Source organism: Grampus griseus (assembly GCF_964374135.1).
Source record: "Grampus griseus genome assembly, chromosome: 14".
NCBI lineage: Eukaryota > Metazoa > Chordata > Mammalia > Artiodactyla > Delphinidae > Grampus > Grampus griseus.
In genome coordinates, this window is record NC_139008.1 from 64,454,989 (window position 1) to 64,475,968 (window position 20,980).

The window sequence follows — 20,980 nt, forward strand, 5'->3', positions numbered from 1 at the left end:
TTTGTCATGCCCTGCTGTTCATGCACATCATCTGGAGATCTTGTTAAAATACTATTTCTGATATAGTGGGTTGGGAGTGGAGTCCAAGATTGTGCATTTCTAACAAGCTCCTGTGTATCGTGCTTGCTTCTGGTCCAAATACCACACTTTGACTTCTGGAAAACATAGTATGAAAATGATTTAATGGTACTGCCTCTATTTTAGTTTCTTGAATCTATCAGATTTTATTCAGGCTTGTTGTGAGGTCCAGGAGTATGGATTAATACTGAGTAGTGGTTTCCAGTTACCAGGTAGTAGATATCAGAGCTTTAGCCAAGGCATCTCCAAACTAGCTAACTCATGCCTTGCTTTCTATTTCTAGTCAATGACTAGACTCCCCTGGGAAAAGGAATCACCTGTGTTTAACTGACAGTAACTTTGTATCTGACATTCCTGTTAGTGTTCTTCCCCCTTTCTCTCCAATTGATGTCATTGCTTTGAAGAAATGATAGTTCCTTTAAAAAAAGGTCTGTGGGCACCTCTTTTCTAGATCACTTACCTTGAACATTTTGTATACCATTTGGTGGGATGGGGCGAGAGCACCTATCCCTGGGAAATAAGTGTACTTCTTTCTCCTGTTGTGGAACAGTCAGCTTTGCCCCATACCTAAATAATATTAAGAGCCAGTGGAAACCAAGAAAATGATGGTTAAGTTATCTATGCTTGTGATAAAATAGTGCCCTTTCTAAGGCATTTGGAATTTTGAGAATTTGACTCCATTTCTACTTATACAGGGCCTCTGAAGAGTTATTTGAAATCTGAACCAGCACACCTAATAGTTCTGATTGGTCCCCTAAGTACTTCTGTGCCATTGAGTAACCCCTCACATATTTCTATATAGCTCTGAGGAGCTATATGTAAGACTACCATAAGAGCTGTTTATGTATTTGATAAGGCTGGCCAGAAATTAGGAAGGTTTTCTCAAGCTCCTAAAACTTTAAGTTTTGGTCTTCCTGTTGTTTTTTTTGTTAAATTCAAAGAGCATTCTTTTTCCCTTCTGTTCCTGGCTGTCTTACCCAGAGCGAGCACAAATGGATCAGACCATCCTGAGGATGCAGGGTCTGGTGAAAATAGGAGGGTCAATGGGAACAATTCTCCATCACTCTCAAATGGCGGTTTTAAACCTTCTAGGCCTCCAAGACCTTCACGACCACCTCCACCTACCCCACGTAGACCAGGTGTGTATTCTAGCCATACACTAGGGATGTAGGTCTCAGTACTGTGATTATAAAATTCTTTTTGGGAATTGATCCTCAGGTAAGTGTCAAGAGACCCTTTTAGATTGGTTTTCTAGCTGAATTTTTACATTTAAGATTTTGGCCAAGAATGATCTTTCTATAGTTAACCAAGATGTGCCTGTTCCCCAAGTTTTTCTGCCAGGTGTGAAGTTATTGAGGCAGGTGCTCCACTGCGAATGAAAATCTCGCGTGTGCTGGGAGTTCGCTGATGGGCTAGTAGTTAGGATCCTGGGCTTTCACTGCCATGGCCCGGATTCAGGGAACTGAGATCCTGTAAGCTGCACAGTGCAGCAAAAATTTAAAAAAAAAAGGGAAATCACATGTGTACTATAAAAAGTAGAGGCAATATAGATAAGATTGCAGCTTTCTGTCAGGGTTTGTAACTGTGGACATAAGCATTTCATAGAGTCAAGGATCTGGTCAAGGTTATATCTCATTATATCCTTTAAAAAGACAATCCAGTAAATAGCAAATAACCCAACAATGCTAAATGATATTCAGATTTTAAAGCAAAAATCACACAAGTAAACATTTCATATAGTAAAAATATAAACATTTACAGTTGGAATATTTATTTTTCCTGATTAGCCAGAATAAATCTTTTAATCTCTTTTTACTTCCCTCTGTTAGTATGTGAACAGGAAATGTAAAATAATCCAAATATTATTAGAAAAGTAAATTGGTTGTCCACAAATCATTTTATTAAATGACATTGTGTTTAAATATGTATCTTCCCCCTTTTCTTCTGTAGATAATTGTGTTTATAGTATATTCCCAGTCTTTAAGATCATATACTACTTTGTCACAATATTAGTGACTTCCTCCAGGAATTGTTTTGTCAATAAGTATTTTTTTAAGATGTAATATGTACTCAAGCAATAATATTCTTTCTTTCTTTTTTTTTGGGCCACACTGCAAGGCTTGCAGGATCTTAGTTCCCCAAGCAGGGACCGAACCCAGGCTCTTGGCAGTGAAAGCATGGAGTCCTAACCATTGGACCACCAGGGAATTCCCGCAGTGACATTCTTAAAAATAGTTATTATCAATCAGATCTTCCATATTATAGGTAACGCCAAAAATTAGTCTCGGATCTGTAGGCATTCATAGGAAAGACAGTTTTAAGGATCTGGAAAATTACTAATTGAACTTATACGCAGGGACCAACACTTTTCTGTTCTAAAAGTTATTTCCTGTGGCATCAAGAAATCATCTGTATGTGCTTTGTAATTAATAATGAGACATGGAGTAAATGGAACCTTACAAGTTGTAAAGCCTATTAAGTGGGACCATTGGCTATTTCCCATTATTTATCTTACTTAAGTAATTTTCATCTGCATGTCCATATCTTAAATTTTATATTTATCATCTACCTTTTTATTTAAGTTAAAATTCTCTCCTGAATTTAGATTTCTGAAAATTGTTTTTCTATTTTCCTCAAATCTTAAAGCATCTGTCAATGGCTCACCATCTGCCACTTCTGAAAGTGATGGCTCTAGTACAGGCTCTCTCCCACCAACGAATACAAATTCAAATACATCTGAAGGAGCAACATCTGGATTAATAATTCCTCTTACTATATCTGGAGGTTCAGGCCCTAGGCCATTAAATCCTGTACCTCAAGCTCCCCTCCCACCCGGGTGAGTAATTGCTTTTGGTTAACATGTTTTCTTTAGACTTCTGCATATACTTATTAATAAGGGAAATAGTACTGAACTCCATTCTTTAAAAAACTGTCTTATAACTCTGTATGTGTGTATGTGTGTGTGTTGGGGGAGGTCTAGAGTCAAACTGAACAAAAAAGCTTTGCCACATTTGAAATTTCTCCCTCATTTCCAGAGCAAAGTGAAAGAAAAAAAAATTTTTTTTATTGAAGGACTCTGAGCCATAGAAAGTTCACCAAGACCAAGTAATAAAATAGTTGCCTGATTCAGATTGTCTTTTCTTTTGAAGGGGGGGAAAATCACTTAATTTTTTTACCATTATAAAGTCATAGCAGAGTAATAATAATTTAGGAAACTGAGAGGGATTACAAATCAATCTCATGTAAATCTCTACTGATTATTTTTTAAATTAATAATACTCTGATAGTTATACACACACACACACACACACACACACACACACATTTTGTGGCATTCAAATTAATCCAGAGCTCAGAATGCTAAACAGAAATTAATTGACTAAGTGATAAATTTAAAAACTCTCATGATGAGGAGTTTAATTGCTTAAAGAGACTGTATTACTTATGTGGGTAGTTAGGCCATTTTCCTTTTTGAAAGCCTACATGGGCAGCCAGATTAAAAATTGTTTGTGCAAGGGATTAGAAGTGATTGGTTCTTCGAAACTTTGTTGGTTTATTCCAACAGAGTGGGTGCTCTTAGAAGTGACTGGTTCTTCTAAACTCTGTTGGTTTATTCCTGTCTTTTTTACTTTGGGGTTAAACCTACCAAGGAGACTTCAGTACTCATATTGCCTTTTTTTTTGGTACTGTTGTGCAGGAGCACATCTGAAAAAGTCTTATTCTTTGATTTCAGTTTTTCTAGTACCAGAACTGTCCTTTGCCCTTCAGTTAACAGCTGTCTTTCGTCAGATTTTATAACAATAATTACAGTTTTCTTTTCCACTCAAGTCCTATGTATACCCTGATCAGATTGAGACAGTTTTTGTATCCTGAATGCATTGCTTTAAGCCTCTTTAGAAATATAAGACATCTCCTAGAGCAGATACTTCTGCAGGAGAAATCTCATCCACCGTGTGTCACCCTCAGTATAACATTTCTTGACTTTATTCCTAAATTCTTTTGGTATCTGCTTTATATACGGACATGCTTATTTGTCTCAGCTCTGTAATGTCATCATATAAGAGAAGACGACAAATACAGGATTAAAAAACCAGGCTATTCATACATGTAGCATATCAGCTTTTTAATTTTATATTTAAGTTGGGAGCAGAGAGTGGACCAGCATGGACGAGTTTACTATGTAGATCATATTGAAAAAAGAACAACGTGGGATAGACCAGAACCTCTACCTCCTGGGTAAGTGTCTGTATTGAAGAAGAAAAAAAGTATTTATTCAGAACTATAGATTATATCTATACAAAAATCTTCCCTGCCTTCCTACTTTTCCTCTTCTGTCGATCTTGTCTCTCTCTACTTTGTTTTATGATAGGTGCAGACTAAAAAGAAGAGAGTCAGGGAATTGATTGGCCATGATGAATGACTTTTATTTTCACTCATTTCTGACCTAAAGAAAGATTTCGTTTCCTTTGTGAACTTTTACCTGGCTCAAACTGCAGGGTTTTAATTTTAGCTTTTTTTTTTTTTTTAACTGTATAAGAATTATAGCCCCTATCCTATATATGGTAAAGTTCATATTATAAAAAACTAATATATAATAGTGAAGTCATTGCAAGATAGTTGGGGAAATATTAATATATTAATAATAATAAAATGAGGATATATTAATAGAATGTGTTAAGCATTTAACATTTATATTATATAAAATAATTGAAATAAAAAATATTTTCATTTAAGGGAAGTCAGTAGCAAATCTGGGGAAATATTTAATCTTGCTAGTAATCTTAAATACACACCTAAAAAGTACAGTGTTGGTGAGACTGTAGAGGAACTTTACCTCATAACATTGCTAGTGGTAGTATAAGTTAGTTACAACGCTCACAGGAAGGATATATAACCATAATAATACCCATACCCTTAGTAACCCTTTGCAGGAAATTCATCCTAAAGAAATAATGCAAAGGAAGAAAGAAATTTTTGATATATAAATGGTATTTATTATTTTACTACAGTTGGCGCTCCAATATTGGAGGGGAAATATTGGGGGGGAAATTCCAAGATGTTTCAAAAGACAAAATTTTGAATTTTGAAAATTGAATTTCCCAAGCCCTGGGAACTATTTACATAACATTTTATTGACAGCTATTTACGCAGCATTTACATTATATTAGGTATTACAAGTAATCCAGAGATGATTAAAGTATACTGGATGATGTGCCTGGTTATATGCAAATACTATGCCATTTTATATGAGGGACTTGAGTATCTGAGGAGTGTTCTGGAACCAATTCTGTATTTGTAATATTAGACTAGTAGGCATAACCCTAAATAATCAACCAGGTAGACATCACCAAGTTATTTTATCAACGTTCACTTGATAGGTTATGTACGCATTTGAAATGATAAATAAGATAGTTGTATTCTTGTGAAAAAGGGCTTTTTCTGACATCTGTGAAAAGCACCCTCTCTCCCCCCCTTCTGTGTGTGTGTGTGTGTGTGTGTATGTTTCTGTCCCTATTAGGATTGCAACAGTCAAAAGAACATTTGAAAGAAAGAAAATGAGAGGTTTTGTCTTAATGATTGTTTGAGACTTAATCAGTAAGATACATTCTGTTTTAAAAACCTGATACACCTTAACTTTTAAGAAAGAAATTTTTACACACATTCCTCTTAAGTTCACTTATAGACCATTTAAAATATATAAAATAGGGCTTCCCTGGTGGCGCAGTGGTTGAGAGTCCGCCTGCCGATGCAGGGGACATGGGTTCGTGCCCCGGTCCGGGAATATCCCACATGCCGCGGAGCGGCTGGGCCCGTGAGCCATGGCCGCTGAGCCTGCGCGTCCAGAGCCTGTGCTCCACAACGGGAGAGGCCACAGCAGTGAGAGGCCTGCGTACCACACACACACTATATATATATATATATATATATATATATATATATATATATATATATATATATATATATATATATATATATATATATATATATATATAAAATAAAACACTTCAGGTAAATCAAAAGTAGTATTGCAAGGGAAATTCTTACCAAACCTGTACCAGGGCTAAAATGAAGTCTTGTTTAATTCTTATCTGTTTCATGAGTATTTGTTGAATCCAGTTGTTTTTGTCCTGATTTAGCTGGGAACGGCGGGTTGACAACATGGGACGTATTTATTATGTTGACCATTTCACAAGAACAACGACGTGGCAGAGGCCAACATTGGAATCCGTCCGGAACTATGAACAGTGGCAGCTCCAACGTAGTCAGCTTCAAGGAGCTATGCAGCAATTTAACCAGAGGTTCATTTATGGGGTGAGCATATGTACTTGCATTATAAACTTAATGAGTGTTTGATTTTTAACCTTTTCTTGCATATGAAATGTAAAGCAGTAAAAAGAAAGTACAAGTAGGATGGCAACCCAGTTGTTGCTGTTGATAGATTATTATTTTTAGACCTTGTTTCCAGTATTCTGTGTAGGTGATTTATTCTTTTCTTTTTAAAAATTCCGGAAGTTCAACCTCCTTTGCTTTGTAACTGTTGAAAATAAAAAAGAAGTTAGGACAACTTAAAATTCATTTACGAAAGAACAGTAAAAATAAATTCAAGCAGTTTAAAAAGAAAACAGTTATGAATTTAATACTGCCTGACTTAGCAGAACATTAGATGGCTTGGGTCTAATAGCACCTGACTCAATTGTAGTGAACTAATGATAGAATTGAATCATTTTGTAACATATAAACGTAAAATTTATGCAATAATTATTTGGTGCTGTGGGAGACTAAAGAAATTTGATTCCTTATAGGATGATGTTAAATATATTATTATGGCTTTAAAACCATATTATCTTTGGTATCAAAACATCTCATTTCTGGAAATGGTTTAAATTTTACATAAACCAACTCTCCAAGAGTTCAAGAGAAGCTGACCCTCTCCATTTTCATCTCTTCTCTTCTACTACCATCAGTATCATCCCTGTTAGAATCCATAAGAGTAAATTCCTGTTCTTACTAGGAATTACCTTTTTTTTGCCTTTTCTCCATATTTCTGTTTCTTGGACCTCATCATCATCATAATCACTCACTGATGTAGATAAATGCACCTTTATCAGCAGGTTTCCCTTCACTACCTGGTTATGACTAAAATAACTTTCTTTCACGCAACAGTTTTTCTTGCCACCTTCTGTCACAGCAGAAGATAGCTGTCACTATCTTCCCCTTCCCAGTGGTTTTAGAGTTGAAATTAATTTTTGTCTCGTCTACTTCACCGTTTTCGTTTTATTTTCTCCAATGCTGTTTTATATCTTCCTTTCTTTCTAAATTATAATCACCTTTGGTATGCCTGGCCAAATTTCTTTTAGGTTTGAATACCTAGCTTGCCTGCCTTCTTAAAAGCTAGTTTCCACATAGGTGTCCAGTGGAAAGAGCATGGGCTTTGGAGTCAGGTACATCTGGGTTCAAATCCTGGTTCCACAGTTACTTTCTCTATATGACTTTGAGTAAGTTACTTAACCTCATCAAGACTCATTTACTTTATGTATACAATAGATCCATATATAAAATTACCTCAGAGGGTTTTTTTTTTGACGATTCTGTAAAATAAAGTTCCTAATATGTTTGGCACATACTGGTTACATAGAAATGTTAGTTTTCAACTTTTCTCTCCCTCATATCCACAATTGCAAATGTGCCCTTTATCTCACTTTTATAATACATGATCTTTTTTAATACATTTATTTATTTATTTAATTTTTGGCTGCATTGGGTCTTTGCTGGTGCACACGGGTTTTCTCTAGTTGCTGAGAGCGGGGGCTACTCTTTGTTGCAGTGCATGGGCTTCTCATTGTGGTGGCTTCAGTAGTTGTGGCTCGCGGACTCTAGAGCACAGGCTCAGTAGTTGTGGCACACGGGCTTAGTTGCTCCGCAGCATGTGGGATCTTCCCAGACCGGGGCTCGAACCTGTGTCCCCTGCATTGGCAGGCGGATTCTTAACCACTGCACCACCAGGGAAGCCCCTATAATATATGATCTTTTATTTATTTTTATTTTCATTGAAGTATAGTTGGTTTACGATATTATATTAGTTTCAGGTGTACAACATAGTTATTCAAATTTTTATAGATTATATTCCATTTAAAATTGTTATAAAATAGTGACTATATTCCCTGTGCTATACAATATATTCGTTGTAGCTTATTTATTTTGTACGTAATAGTTTGTACCTCTTAATCCCCTACCCCTATCTTGCCCCTCCCCCTTTCCCTCTTCCCACTGGTAACTACTAGTTCTCTGTATCTGTGAGTCTTTTTCTATTTTGTTCATTCATTTGTTTTAGTTTTTAGATTCCATATATAAGTGATAACATACAGTATTAGTCTTCCTCTGACTTATTTCACTAAGCATAATACCCTCCAGATTCATCCATGTTGTTGCAAATGGCAAAATGTCCTTTTTTTGGCTGAGTAGTATTCCATTGTGTATATATACCACATATTCTTTAGCCATTCATCTGTTGATGGATACTTTTTTTACTTCCATATCTTTCTTGGCTATTGTAAATAAAGCTGCTGTGAACATGGGGGTGCATGTATCTTTTTGAATTAGTGTTTTTGTTTTCTTCAGATATATATATCCAGGAGTGGAATTGCTGGACCATATTGTAGTTCTATTTTTGGTCTTTTTTTTTTTTCTTTGGCCACACCATGTGGCATGCAGGATCTTAGTTCCCTGAGTAGGAATTGAACCCGTGCCCCCTACAGTGGAAGCACGAAGAAGTCTTAACCACTGGACCACCAGGGAAGTCCCTGCTTTTAGTATTTTGAGGAACCTCCATACTGTATTCCAAAGTAGCTGCACCAATTTACATTTCTACCAATAGTGTACAGGATTCCCTTTTTCTTTACATCCTCACCAACATTTGTTTTGTGATGTTTTCAATGATAACCATTCTGATGGGTGTGAGGTGATATCTCATTTGTGGTTTTGATTAGTGATGTTGAGCATCTTTTCATGTGCCTGTTGGCCATCTGTATGTCTAGTACATGACCTTTAAAAACACCCTTGTTAAAGACAGATTTAACAGATTCTTGGAGTACCTACAGTGTGTATTGCTTTATTGTAAACTTGACCAATTAAATACTCAGAGTCTTTGGAACTTTTCTAGAATTGCAGCTTTTACTCATCAACCATTTTCTTTTCTTTTTTTTTTTCTTCTATCCAAATTCTTACTCTTTGCTCTTGTTATAAAGTGGTTCTAAATTATAAAGAACTTAAACAGCCTATTTTAGTTATGAACTGAATTGAACATTCTTAATACCAGCTACTTAAAAAGTGGTGGGGTGTTGCTGATAAAGTCTGTTTATTGGGTAGATGCAGTGGCCTTTGTTCTGACCGTGGTTACGGGGGCAGTAGATGCTCATACACCTAGTTTTTTTTTTTTTTCTTTTTCTTTCGGTACGCGGGCCTCTCACTGTTGTGGCCTCTCCCGTTGCGGAGCACAGGCTCCGGACGCACAGGCTCAGCGGCCATGGCTCACGGGCCCAGCCGCTCCGCGGTATGTGGGACATTCCCGGACTGGGGCACGAACCCGTGTCCCCTGCATCGGCAGGCGGACGGACTCTCAACCACTGCGCCACCAGGGAAGCCCTACACCTAGCATTTTTAACCTCAGAATGGATAATGGATCACTGTGTAATGGCTCTGGCCCATGGTTTCATTGTGCCTGTACCCCCCACCTTATGTGTCCAGGGAAAGCCTGTGGGATAGGCTTGGGTCTTAGAAAATTATCAAAACAGATTGTCATATGCCAGACTACTCCGACCTGTTCTGTAACCAGGGTTCAAACCTTGTGTAGTGTTTCTCCTTGGTTACCCTGTTTTCATTATTGTGTGTGTCAGGAGGAGCAAGGCCACTGCTTGACAGGTCTGTCTCCCAAGAGCTTTTAAATGAGAAATGGAATATATCTCATATGCTTTTAAAACTTTCAGTTAGTTAACCTAGTTGCTGTAATAAGTCATTGACATGGGGGTGGGGGTTGGGCAGGAAAGGACCAACAGCGGGGGAAACTGCTATAAATTTAGACTAAACCAAATGCAGTATGATGACTTTGTTTGGATTCTGATTTGACCCAGTAAGAAACCAGAGACATTTAATTAGGGATTGTGTATTAGATGATAAAATTAACATAGATTCTTTGCTAGGTGTGATAATTATATTGTGGTTGTATAAGAAAATGTTCACAAATTTTAGAAAGGCATACTAAAATACATAGGAGTGAAATGATGACTGTTTTTTTTTTTGCTTCAGCAAAGAATATGGAAGAAAAATAAAGAAATGTGGTAGTTTTGGTAATTGTTGAATCTCGTTGCTGGGTATATGGGGTGCACTGTCTTATTTTACTTGTGAGTTTTTTTTCCATATTTTTTTTTTGAAGCAGTTAGTCTATTATTTATTTGCCTTATCTTACTTAAAGGAGAAAGGGCTTAACCACATCTTACTGAAAGACCACAAAGTATCCCCCACTTCATTATACATTTAAACTAAAACACAGTCATTAACCCTTCACACTGCACACTCAGTATGACTTCTGCTTCTCTTTTTCCAGTGGTTGACTCCTACTTTCCTTTTATCTAACCAAACCTCTCTCTCCACCAATGTGATAATTTCAAACAAATTTAAGAAGTCTTCTATACAGTTCTAGGCTTGTCATCTCCTTCCAACTGGAATTCTTTTCTTTTACTCATCTGACAGCCTGTTCTTCCTGCTCCCCCAACTCTCTTCTCACAATTCTTTGTATATACCATGTCCTGTATATGATCCTCTATTTTTGAGTTATAAATACAAAATTTTTCTTAGCCAGCTGATGACTCTGAGTACTGTTATTTATAAGTAACTCTTGGGAGATTTATGTATTTCTCTAATTTACTGATTTGGAGCTAAAGAAGGGGAAAAAATGGTCATTTGGATGTAAAATTACTTGTAATATTTGAATTTCAAATAGTTTCAAATGTTAAATAATGTTGACAAAGTTTTTTTCTTCATGAGAGTACATTGGCTTTTATTCTTGACCTTGTCATACTTCTCTAAGATGTGAACTCTGTAAGAGTATGTTATGTTGCACATGGCCAGGGAAAGGCATATCAGAATTCATAAGCCTGCTCTCAAGTTATCTGTTTAAGTTGTTCATTATTTCACCATTTTGGGGGTTGTTCTTTTTAGAATCAAGACTTGTTTGCTACATCACAAAATAAAGAATTTGATCCCCTGGGTCCCCTGCCACCTGGATGGGGTAAGTCACATGGATTTTTAAATTGAATTCAGTTATTTTAACAATTAGGTATTTATGGATGGATGATATACTCTGCGCTTGCTTGAGTGAATATCTGGAAAGCTTTTGGGGTGTGCTGGTTTAATTCAGAGTGCCAAATAGGCATTTGATTTCCCAAAAGTTCTAAGTTACTCTTCTAAAATATAAAAATATTTTGCCCACTCAGCATGAGAAGAAATGGATTATGATACACATGAAAGTCTGGATGGACCTCAAGGGCATTATGCTTAGTGAAAAAATCCATTTCAAAATATTGTATACTGTGTTATTCAATTTATATAACATTCTTGAAATGACAAAACTATAGAGATGAGAAATAGATTAGTAGTTGCCAGGAGACAGAGCCACTGGTAGGTGGTTACAAACATAGGAGGTAACGTAAGTGGTTCTTATGTAGTGGTGGAACAGTTCTATATCTTGACCGTGGTGGTGATTACACAAATCTGTACATGAAATAAAAGTGCATAGAACTGTATGTTTACATAAATGAATTCAGACTTTAAAAATGAGTGAAAATTGAATAAAGTTCGTAGTCAGCAGTAATGTACCAGTGTCAATTTTCTGATTTTGATATTGTGCTATAGCTACATAAAATGTCACCATTGGAGGAAACTGGTTGAAGGGGGTATATGAGATTCTTTGAACGATTTTTGCAGTATGCTGTAATACTTATTTCAAAATAAAAAGCTTTAAAGATATTTTGATCATATTGGTGCTTCGAAAACACAGTTCAGAGGTTGATTGAGTTGATGTTATCTGAAAGAACAGTGGAAGGGGGAACATATTGGGGTGGTGACTGCGTCCTGCATGAGCATGCTCTGTTATCAAGTATCTTAGTTATTAAAACTTTTTATAGACTTTAAGATGAGCCTGCCCTACCAGATTATTTTATATCCATTATATAAGTCATAGAGCTGTAGCGAGTTTCCAGAGTAAACACGGCAATATAGAAACAGTTTTGCACGGAAGAGAAAGAGAATATAGAAAGTGCAAAACAGCAAAGTAAAGCCATTTATGGGACCAGTTGAAGTTTTATCTTCAGGAGCTGCAGATATTTCAGAAAGTGATATTTCTAGATAGTCTTGTTGGGAAACATCAGTTTCTCAGATAGATTGCTCTAGCGTTACTTCATTTAGGAATGGAGGGGAAAAAATTGATGTCAGTGTCACATGAATCTGGGCAATAAATGATACTGGCTATGTAAGCCTGCTTTTCAGTTACCCCATTGCCCTTAAAGATATTTATCCCTAGCATTCCTAGGAGTCAAAGAAGTAAAAAGATATAATAGTTCATAGTTATAACTGTTATTGTCACTAGCTTGTAGCAAAGGGAAGGCATATGAAAGTTGTGAATTTCTGTCTTTACCAGTGTCTGGTAGTTTAGTAAGGAGTCTTTTGGATCTGTGGGAGCCTTGTAATGGACAGTTTATTATTGGTATGAAGTACTTCAGAAGAAGGGATGTTGTTCTTTTGAGGCATATTGAACTAGACCTGCTTGGTTGCATTCCCAGACATGGATGGTCTTCTCAGCTTTATTTCTAGAGTTGTTTTATGTTTGTGTTACAGAGGAGAAACGATATACCTGTAGGTCGTGTATTCATCCTCTTAATTTTAGTGCAGAAAAACCATGACCTGATTGGCTTTTGTTAGAAACACAAACTATTTTGCTCCTTCTCCAGGGCAGCTGTTACAAAAAATTGTTTCTCGCTCAAAGAAGCATGAATTGCAGGCGATGTTGCCTTTATTTGTAAAGCTTTTCTTGCAAATCTGGTCCTTGTCTTCTGTATTTATTATTATCCTCAACATCAGTATTTCTCATTTTTACTTTAGCCAACAACACCTCCATAAAATACTGCCTCTAGAGGCCCAGTTCCAGCTTATGTATGTTATCAGAATTTTGCCTTGGTTATTTTACATTCTGCTTATTTTTAGGTTTCATACTCCTGAAGTTGAAGTGCAACCCCTCCCCCTTCTTAAATGAGTTCACGATCATCCTATTATTTAGACTGATTACTGCTTTATGATTCTCTGCCTTTGGGGCATATGCATTATTTGTTGAGCCAGTGACAGCACTGGTACTATCACAAATGAGAACCACCCAGTAGACCCTCAGCATTGATCCAGGAAATAAAATCCCAGTTTACAGCCTGTGTTGATGTTCTAAAGTTGTTAGCATTATTTTTGTGACACCACGTATCCAGCTTCTTCACCCTTTCAGACTTCTGTATGCTAGGACTAGGCATTACTACCTTACAAGCTGACAGTGAAGAATTTTTAACACATGCAAACTATAGAGGCTGGAGAACTAAGAATGCTTTTGGTTCAACAATATGTCTAATAGGGCTTTGTGTAGAGGGTTTACCCATCAAGTATAAAGCTATTTTCTCATTTTCAGAGTTGCTATGAAAGAATACATAGAACAACAAGAAGTTTCTGTTTTTCAGTGTTTTATTCATCAAGTCAGGAAGTGGTTTGATGTGCATTCAGGCTTGGTGTTCAGTTATTTAGGAGTTGTTTACCATGTGATTTTTTGAACGAAGTAAGAAATCAGCTCTGTAGTCACAGTACTTCTCACTAAGCAGGTGAGCCTTCAGTTTGCAAGCGCATCACCTTTGAAATTTTGTTTTTCACAGCCTCTTCCAAGAAATGCTTTTATCAGTACTATATACTTAGAACAAACATAGAAATAAGTTTTCTATTAACTTTATCTTACCTCATGTTAGCTTTTTTTTGTTTTGTTGGTTTTTTGTTTTAAAAATGTTTCTAAGCTTTTATTTAGAAAGCCTACCTAGTAAAATCACAACTACAAAGTGTGTGAGCTATAATCTAAGTGCACAAACTAAATATTTAAAATGTCAAACATATGTTTTTCACTGAAAAGAAAATCTGCTTAGTTAAAAGTTAAAAATGAGGGACTTCTTGGTGGTCCAGTGGGTAAGACTCTGTGCTCTCAGTGCAGGGGGCTGGGGTTCGATCCCTGGTCAGGAAACTAGATCCCACATGCATGCCGCAGCTGAGAGTTTGTATGCCGTAACTAAGAAGTCTGCATGCCACAGCTAAAGAGCCTGCACGCTGCAATGAAGATCCTGTGTGCCACAACTAAGACCCAGTGCAGTCTAAATAAATAAATTTTTTTTTTAAAAAAAAGACATTTAAAAATGATAAAACCAAAGCACAGAAAACAAGTTCAGGAATAAGGCAAAATTACACCAAAGCCTTAAATCTGTTCATCTGGAAGGAAAGGAAAAAGGAATAGCTCCATGCCATCCCTAGCTTCATGCCACCATTCAGTAAACACTGACCATGAGTAAGAAGAGGGTGTTCTTAGCTGAGGTCAGCTAACTGACCTCATCAGCTCTGATATGGTTGGCAGGGTGCTCAGACTTCAGAACCCTTGGAGAACCCAGGCAGTGACTCTGTTCATGTTAGCTTTTTGAAGAGAGAATATCTGGCCCTGAAATCTGAACTTACGTGGCAGTTAAAAGGTGAATATACGCTCAACTATGCACTTAGGATATTAATTTTAGATTATAAAAGTTACATAAAAATTACTTGTACACAAGAAAATTATTAATTCTGTAAGTGTATTTAAAAATTTAAATTTGACTGCCAAGAACATTAACTTATTTTGTTATTATGTAGCTACAACTGTGTAGCACTGTGGGTGCTTCTTTTTGCCTCAGAGACAGCTCTTAAAGTTGGTTACATGTTTCCACACTCAAGGTTCCATGACCGGCAAAGCCATTTTTATTATTCAGGTTGTGGCAGAAGATGCAGAGTCCATTTTCTGTATGTAATACACTCTAGAAGTTCTATTTCCATTTTAGGTCAGCTGATATAGAAACTACCTGAGATGTCAGGAGCAGATTCATGATACCAATATATCCCTCCTGTGCCACCTCCACCCCAACCCCGACCCCCTGCCCCAGTATCATCACTGCTACTTGCGATCATGGAGTCAGTCCTGGAGATAAGTTAAAAGTTACCAAACACTAACTTTACGAGGCTATATAATTTGGCCTAATACTCATTCTGCAATATCTTGCTTAAAGAAAGATCCAAAGGATCTAAATAAATGTTGTTTGAAAAACATATGAACGTTCAAACCATAGGAAATAAAAATTGGCTTTATCACCATGGAGTTAAGCTTAAATTTTTTTTTTTTGAAAATTGCTAATTTTAAGATAACCATGCTTTGTAAAATGTGGGAATCCATTTCATACTATTGAATACTTCAGTTTTCATTTTTAGACATTTTGGCCAAATTTAAAAGATTCAGACACTGGAAGAGACCGTTCTTTTGAAGAATTAATTTGTAATGGATCAAAGAAGTCAATAGTTCAAAACAACAGAACTAGTATTAATATTAAAATTTCAAACCTAATTTGGTTATTAAAAGAGAAAATAATATCCACACATCTTGTAAACCTTAATGAGAAGTCTCAAAGAAGCGGGGCAAATTGTGTAGAATGGGTATAAGAAAACAAGGAGAATTCTAAAGCAAGAGGCAGGTGGGTAAACAAGCAGCTGCTTCAGATACAGTAAATTAAAGAGCCGAGCCCTTCTGCCCAACCCTTGTGTAAAAAGTTACTATAGATATTTAGGATTTGGAAACTGGTTGTATTAAGAAACAGGATATATTTTGAAACTGTCTTTTCTAGTTGAATAATGCCTAGCATATAGCAAAGAAACAATTAAGTTATATCCCCCCATTGTATTTTAAGAATTGAGATGGTGTGATATGAAAAAAAATCTCTGAATGCAGACGTCAGTTTCCATCCTCTAGCTGCTACTTAATTCTGAAATTTGGGGCAGATCTGAGTTACCATATCTTCAAAATAAATGAAAACTACCTACTCTGTGGGACTTTTAAGGTTAAAATGAGGTCATATATGCAGAGTTAAAACAGTTAATTATTCTTGCTGCTGGTTGGATTGAACAGAAAGGTCCTACGGGCAGGACATTGTGAATTATGTCTATTTAGTTTCTAGGACAGCACCAGGGACCGGTTTTGTGGAAGACAGTTTTTCCAAGGTGGGGGCAGGGGTGGTGGTGATGGGGAATGGTTCATGTGGTCATGCGAGCCAGCAAGCAGTGGGGAGCAGCAGACGAAGCTTCGCTTGCTCACCCTCTGCTCACCTCTTCCTAACAGGCCGAGGACCCAGGGGTTGGGGACCCCTGTTTTAGGATAAAATGATATTTTATAACTTGAGTAAGTATGTGGATTTAATAGTGAGAGAATAAATTAAACCTTTAAAGTTGTGATTTAAAAACTACAAAATCAACAGCAGTGAGAAATGGGCAAAATCAGCTCATCTTATTTTAATTTGAGGAAGAAGACTATGCCAACTCTAATGCTTTGCCTTTTTTCATTTGTTTTAAAGAGAAGAGAACGGACAGCAATGGTAGAGTATATTTTGTCAACCACAATACTCGTATTACACAATGGGAAGACCCCAGAAATCAAGGGTAAGAACTTGCAGTTATTAGTGTATAGATAACTTCTTAAAGATTGTACCCTATTTCCAACTCAGTTATGAAAAATATCAAACCTACGTATTCTTTCCCTAAAGGCCTTAATTACCCATATACTTAAGAGAAAAAATTACACTATTACTTCCATATAATGAATGTGGGTTTCTTGAGAGTACAGGGGGGAAAAATACCTCACTGGTATATATGAATATGTGTGTGTGTGTGTGTGTGTGTGTGTGTGTGTGTGTTTTCCCCCAAAAAATACCTGTTCGTTGTTAGCAAGACCAGATTACTAATTCTAAAGTGGGGTTTTGCAACCTGACATCTCTGGATAGAATTCAGGGAGTATATGACTTAGAGGGGAAAAATACATATTCATTTTCAGTAACCTTTACCTGAAACTGAGTGTTCTTTCCATTATGATTGTAGGCCACAACCATAATATTAGAACTAACAATGCCTAGGACTTTGCCACCAGTAGAAATCACAGGTTTTTAATATCTTTCTGCAGTTGTTGCAGATATCTCAAAATATTGTTTACACACATCATTACAAGAACTTGCTAGTTAATAAGCCACTAAAGAGATATATTATTTATTACAAGTTTATCTTTTTAATATTTATTATGTATATGTAATTGTTTTTCTTTATAACATTATGTGATAGTGTATGTATTAGTTTGCTAAAGCTGCTTTAACAAAGTACCACAAACTGAGTGACTTAAACAACAGAAACTTGTCTTATACATATTTTAGGAAGCTAGATAGAAGTTCAAGGTCAAGGTGTCAGCAGAGCTGTGCTCCCTCTGAAGGCACTAGGAAAGGATGTGTTCCAGGTCTCTCTTCTGTCTTTGATAGTTCCTTGGCTTGTGCAGCGTAACTCCAGTGGCATTCTTCCTGTATGCATGTCTCAAGGTCCAAATTTCCCCCTTTAATAAGGACATCGATCATATTGGATTAGTGGCCCACCTTATTCCAGCATGATCTCATCTAATTACATCTTTAATAACCCTGTTTCCAAATAAGGTCGCATTCTGAGGTACTGAGGGTTAGGATTTCAGCAGAAGAATTTGTGGGCTGACACAATTCAGCCCATAACAATATGTAATGCTGTGTGTTTATCAGATTTCCAGAGGGTTCCATTCTGCAGGGAATTTGGTAAGCTATATAGTCAGAAGGCACAGTCCCCACAAAATTGACCTCACTTAAGACATCAGGCACAAGCTGGGAGGTCTCCAAGACTACTCTCACTTCAAACTGACTGACTGCAAATTTAGGGTGTCTACCCAACCACTTTCAGGTTCAATAACTCACTAGAGAGACTAGAACTCTCTGAAACCTCTTATACTCACAGCCTCCTTTATTACAGGGAAAGGATACAAACTAGAACCAACAGAAGGAAGAGATGTATAGGGCAGAATGTGAGAGGGTTCCAAATGCCCAGAATTGATGTGGAACAGTATGTGTTGAGTATTGCCAACCAGGGAATCTCACCCTAGTCTCTAGTATCCAGAGTTTTTATTGGGGCTCCATCATGTACTGCCTGCATAGCTAACCTTTAGTTTCCAGCTCTTCCCCACAGTTTGGGCTAATACCTATAGTGTCTAGTTACTCCAGAGGTTAGAGCTGATATGGCATATTCCAAAGCCTCCCTCATAAATCACATGATTGACGGTCTGGTGTTCGAAGCCCCTAAGCAAACAGAGATACACTTGACAGGCAGGACATTCCAGAGGCCTAGAGATCATCTCCCAGTAGCTGAGGGCAGAGGTCTGACCTCTGTTTGGGCGTGATTAAATCTTCACAACTACCATAGGTCAGGGTTTTAAGAACCTCTATTTTAAAGGTGTGCTTTAAATTTAAAATCTATTTCTGGGTACCAGCAAATCACAACATTTTATGGAGTTATGGTATTTAACTTAAATATTTTCAATTTCTTAAAAAGGAATAATTAAGAATTTCATAGGTAACATTTCTAATTTCTCTTTAAAATTCTGTCACTAAGGATAGAATAGACCATGTCACCTTTCTGTAATTTGCTTTAAAGTTTCAGAGCTAAAGTTAGAATCATATTTTTATAAATAATACAAACGACCCAGTTCTATCCAATTTGTTTTCAAGAAAACAACTTGTTACTGAGCCCATCTTGCAAATATGATTACAACAAATGAGAAGTGTTATCTTCTTAAATTTTTAGTAGTCTTTTTTGTCTGACATTTGTATTTAGTTCTGTAAATATAGTTAAATGATCTTAACTTTTTGACATAGTTCACAAAGTACTGTTCTAGGCAATGGTTCTAAGCCTTTTGTTCTTCTGAAGTACACTTGAGGAAAGTGACACTCCTGTCAGCAGTAGTGGCTCTCTAAAACAGTGAGATTAAATGCCTCTAACCCCTCCTTTTCTTCCTTTCTGTTGTGAACTTGAACATTTCCATTGCTTTGCCTTCTCACCAAACCCACCAGATGAGAAAAATGAAACTGTAGAATAGAGAAAAATGAACTGGAAAATATGGATGAAACTTAGAACACTGAAGTTTAGACAGATTAAGCAAGGTCTAAAGATAGGTATTAAGGAAGTGGGTAGGAATACTCCATTAAGAACATTTGAGTTGCCTTAATAGGAATAATAGAGATTCTGGCCAAGGGGAAGGGCTTCACTTGGAGGTTTGACAGACCATGTCTTGTTTAGGGAAATGGTGAGTAGGCGTACACTACACAGGGTTCATGGAAGGGAGTTGGAGGTAGAGTGCAGAGGTAAAACTGAAAGGAAACATAGAGGGCAGAGTATCGAGACAGAGTGAGGGCCAAATGGAGGAGTTTATGTCTTATAATTGGTTAGTGGTGAATAGTGATATCACTTTTAGAAGAGAAAGAATTTGTTCAGATCTCCTTTTTAGTACTCTGTCAGCAACGTGAAATATGAGTACAGGACCAGAGTGAGACTAGAGGCAGCAAAACCAGTTAGACTGCTGTTACGAAAGTTTAAAAGAGAGATGAATGACTGATGGTTGACGGGCCTGTTGACATGTTTAACATGCTTGTAGGATTTTAGTAAACAGGTGGAAAATACTGGACTAAATGGTTTTCTAGAAGATTTCTACCGCCTTTATGGGTATTTTTAGTTTCTGTACTTGGCAAACAAGGAACTCTTTAACATTTTTTGTTTATATATGTTTCTGTGTTTTATATAGTCAATTAAACGAAAAGCCCTTACCTGAAGGCTGGGAAATGAGGTTCACAGTAGATGGAATTCCATATTTTGTGGACCACAATAGAAGAACAACCACCTATATAGATCCCCGCACTGGAAAATCTGCCTTGTAAGTTTTCTAAATGTTTTGATTAAAAGTAAAACTGATTCCTAAGATTTTTATATAAAGATCTCAATTACCAAAGAGTGCTATTTCTTGAGGTGGCTTGCCTGTAGGTCTCTGATCACTAAATGTTTTGTATTTCCATTAGCTTCTTAAATATTTTCTCCTAGAGACTTTCCATATTTGTTATCATCTATTCACAGCATTAAATGAGAGTGTTTAGAAATTATCAGTACAGTACTGCTCACCAATTAATCCCTGATTTCTGATACCTACTTTCTTTCATTTCTATCACCTTTTAACTTGAAAACTCCCATTACTTTTTCTTTTCCATTTTTGAAAAGTAACTGTGTTTCGTTGATTTACTTAATATGTTTTGTTTAGGGTTTTTTATTTTTTAAATTATGGTCAAATAGACATAACAAAGTTGACCATTTTAGGTTTATATCTTAGTGGTGTTAAGTACACTTATTGCTGTGCAACCATCACCACGATCCATCTCTAACACTTTTTTATTATCCTATACTGAAACTCTGTACCCAGTAAACTGTAACTCTCCAGTCTCCCTTCTCCCCCAGTCCCTGATAAGTACTGTTCTACCTTCTGTTTCTGAATTTGACTAATCATACAATGTTTGTCCTTTGTGACTGGCTAATTTCACTTAGCATCATGTTTCCAAGGCTCATCCATGTTTTAGCTTGTATCAGAATTTCATTTCTTTTTTTGTTTTTTTTTTGGCGGTACGCAGGCCTCTCACTGTTGTGGCCTCTCCCGCTGCGGAGCACAGGCTCC

General features: G+C 36.7%; 1 protein-coding gene across 3 annotated transcripts in view; it reads left to right on the top strand.

Annotated features, from left to right (window-relative positions):
• Window positions 1–20,980, top strand: part of ITCH (itchy E3 ubiquitin protein ligase) — a 123,719-nt gene that overhangs the window by 73,036 nt on the left and 29,703 nt on the right. For all 3 annotated transcript variants that reach the window (XM_082671138.1, XM_082671139.1, XM_082671140.1), the window contains 7 exons: window positions 1,060–1,217; window positions 2,725–2,914; window positions 4,219–4,314; window positions 6,216–6,390; window positions 11,293–11,362; window positions 16,785–16,869; window positions 20,066–20,194. In XM_082671138.1, the coding sequence (XP_082527264.1) occupies window positions 1,060–1,217; window positions 2,725–2,914; window positions 4,219–4,314; window positions 6,216–6,390; window positions 11,293–11,362; window positions 16,785–16,869; window positions 20,066–20,194 (903 nt within the window). The remainder of the gene's footprint in view (window positions 1–1,059; window positions 1,218–2,724; window positions 2,915–4,218; window positions 4,315–6,215; window positions 6,391–11,292; window positions 11,363–16,784; window positions 16,870–20,065; window positions 20,195–20,980) is intronic.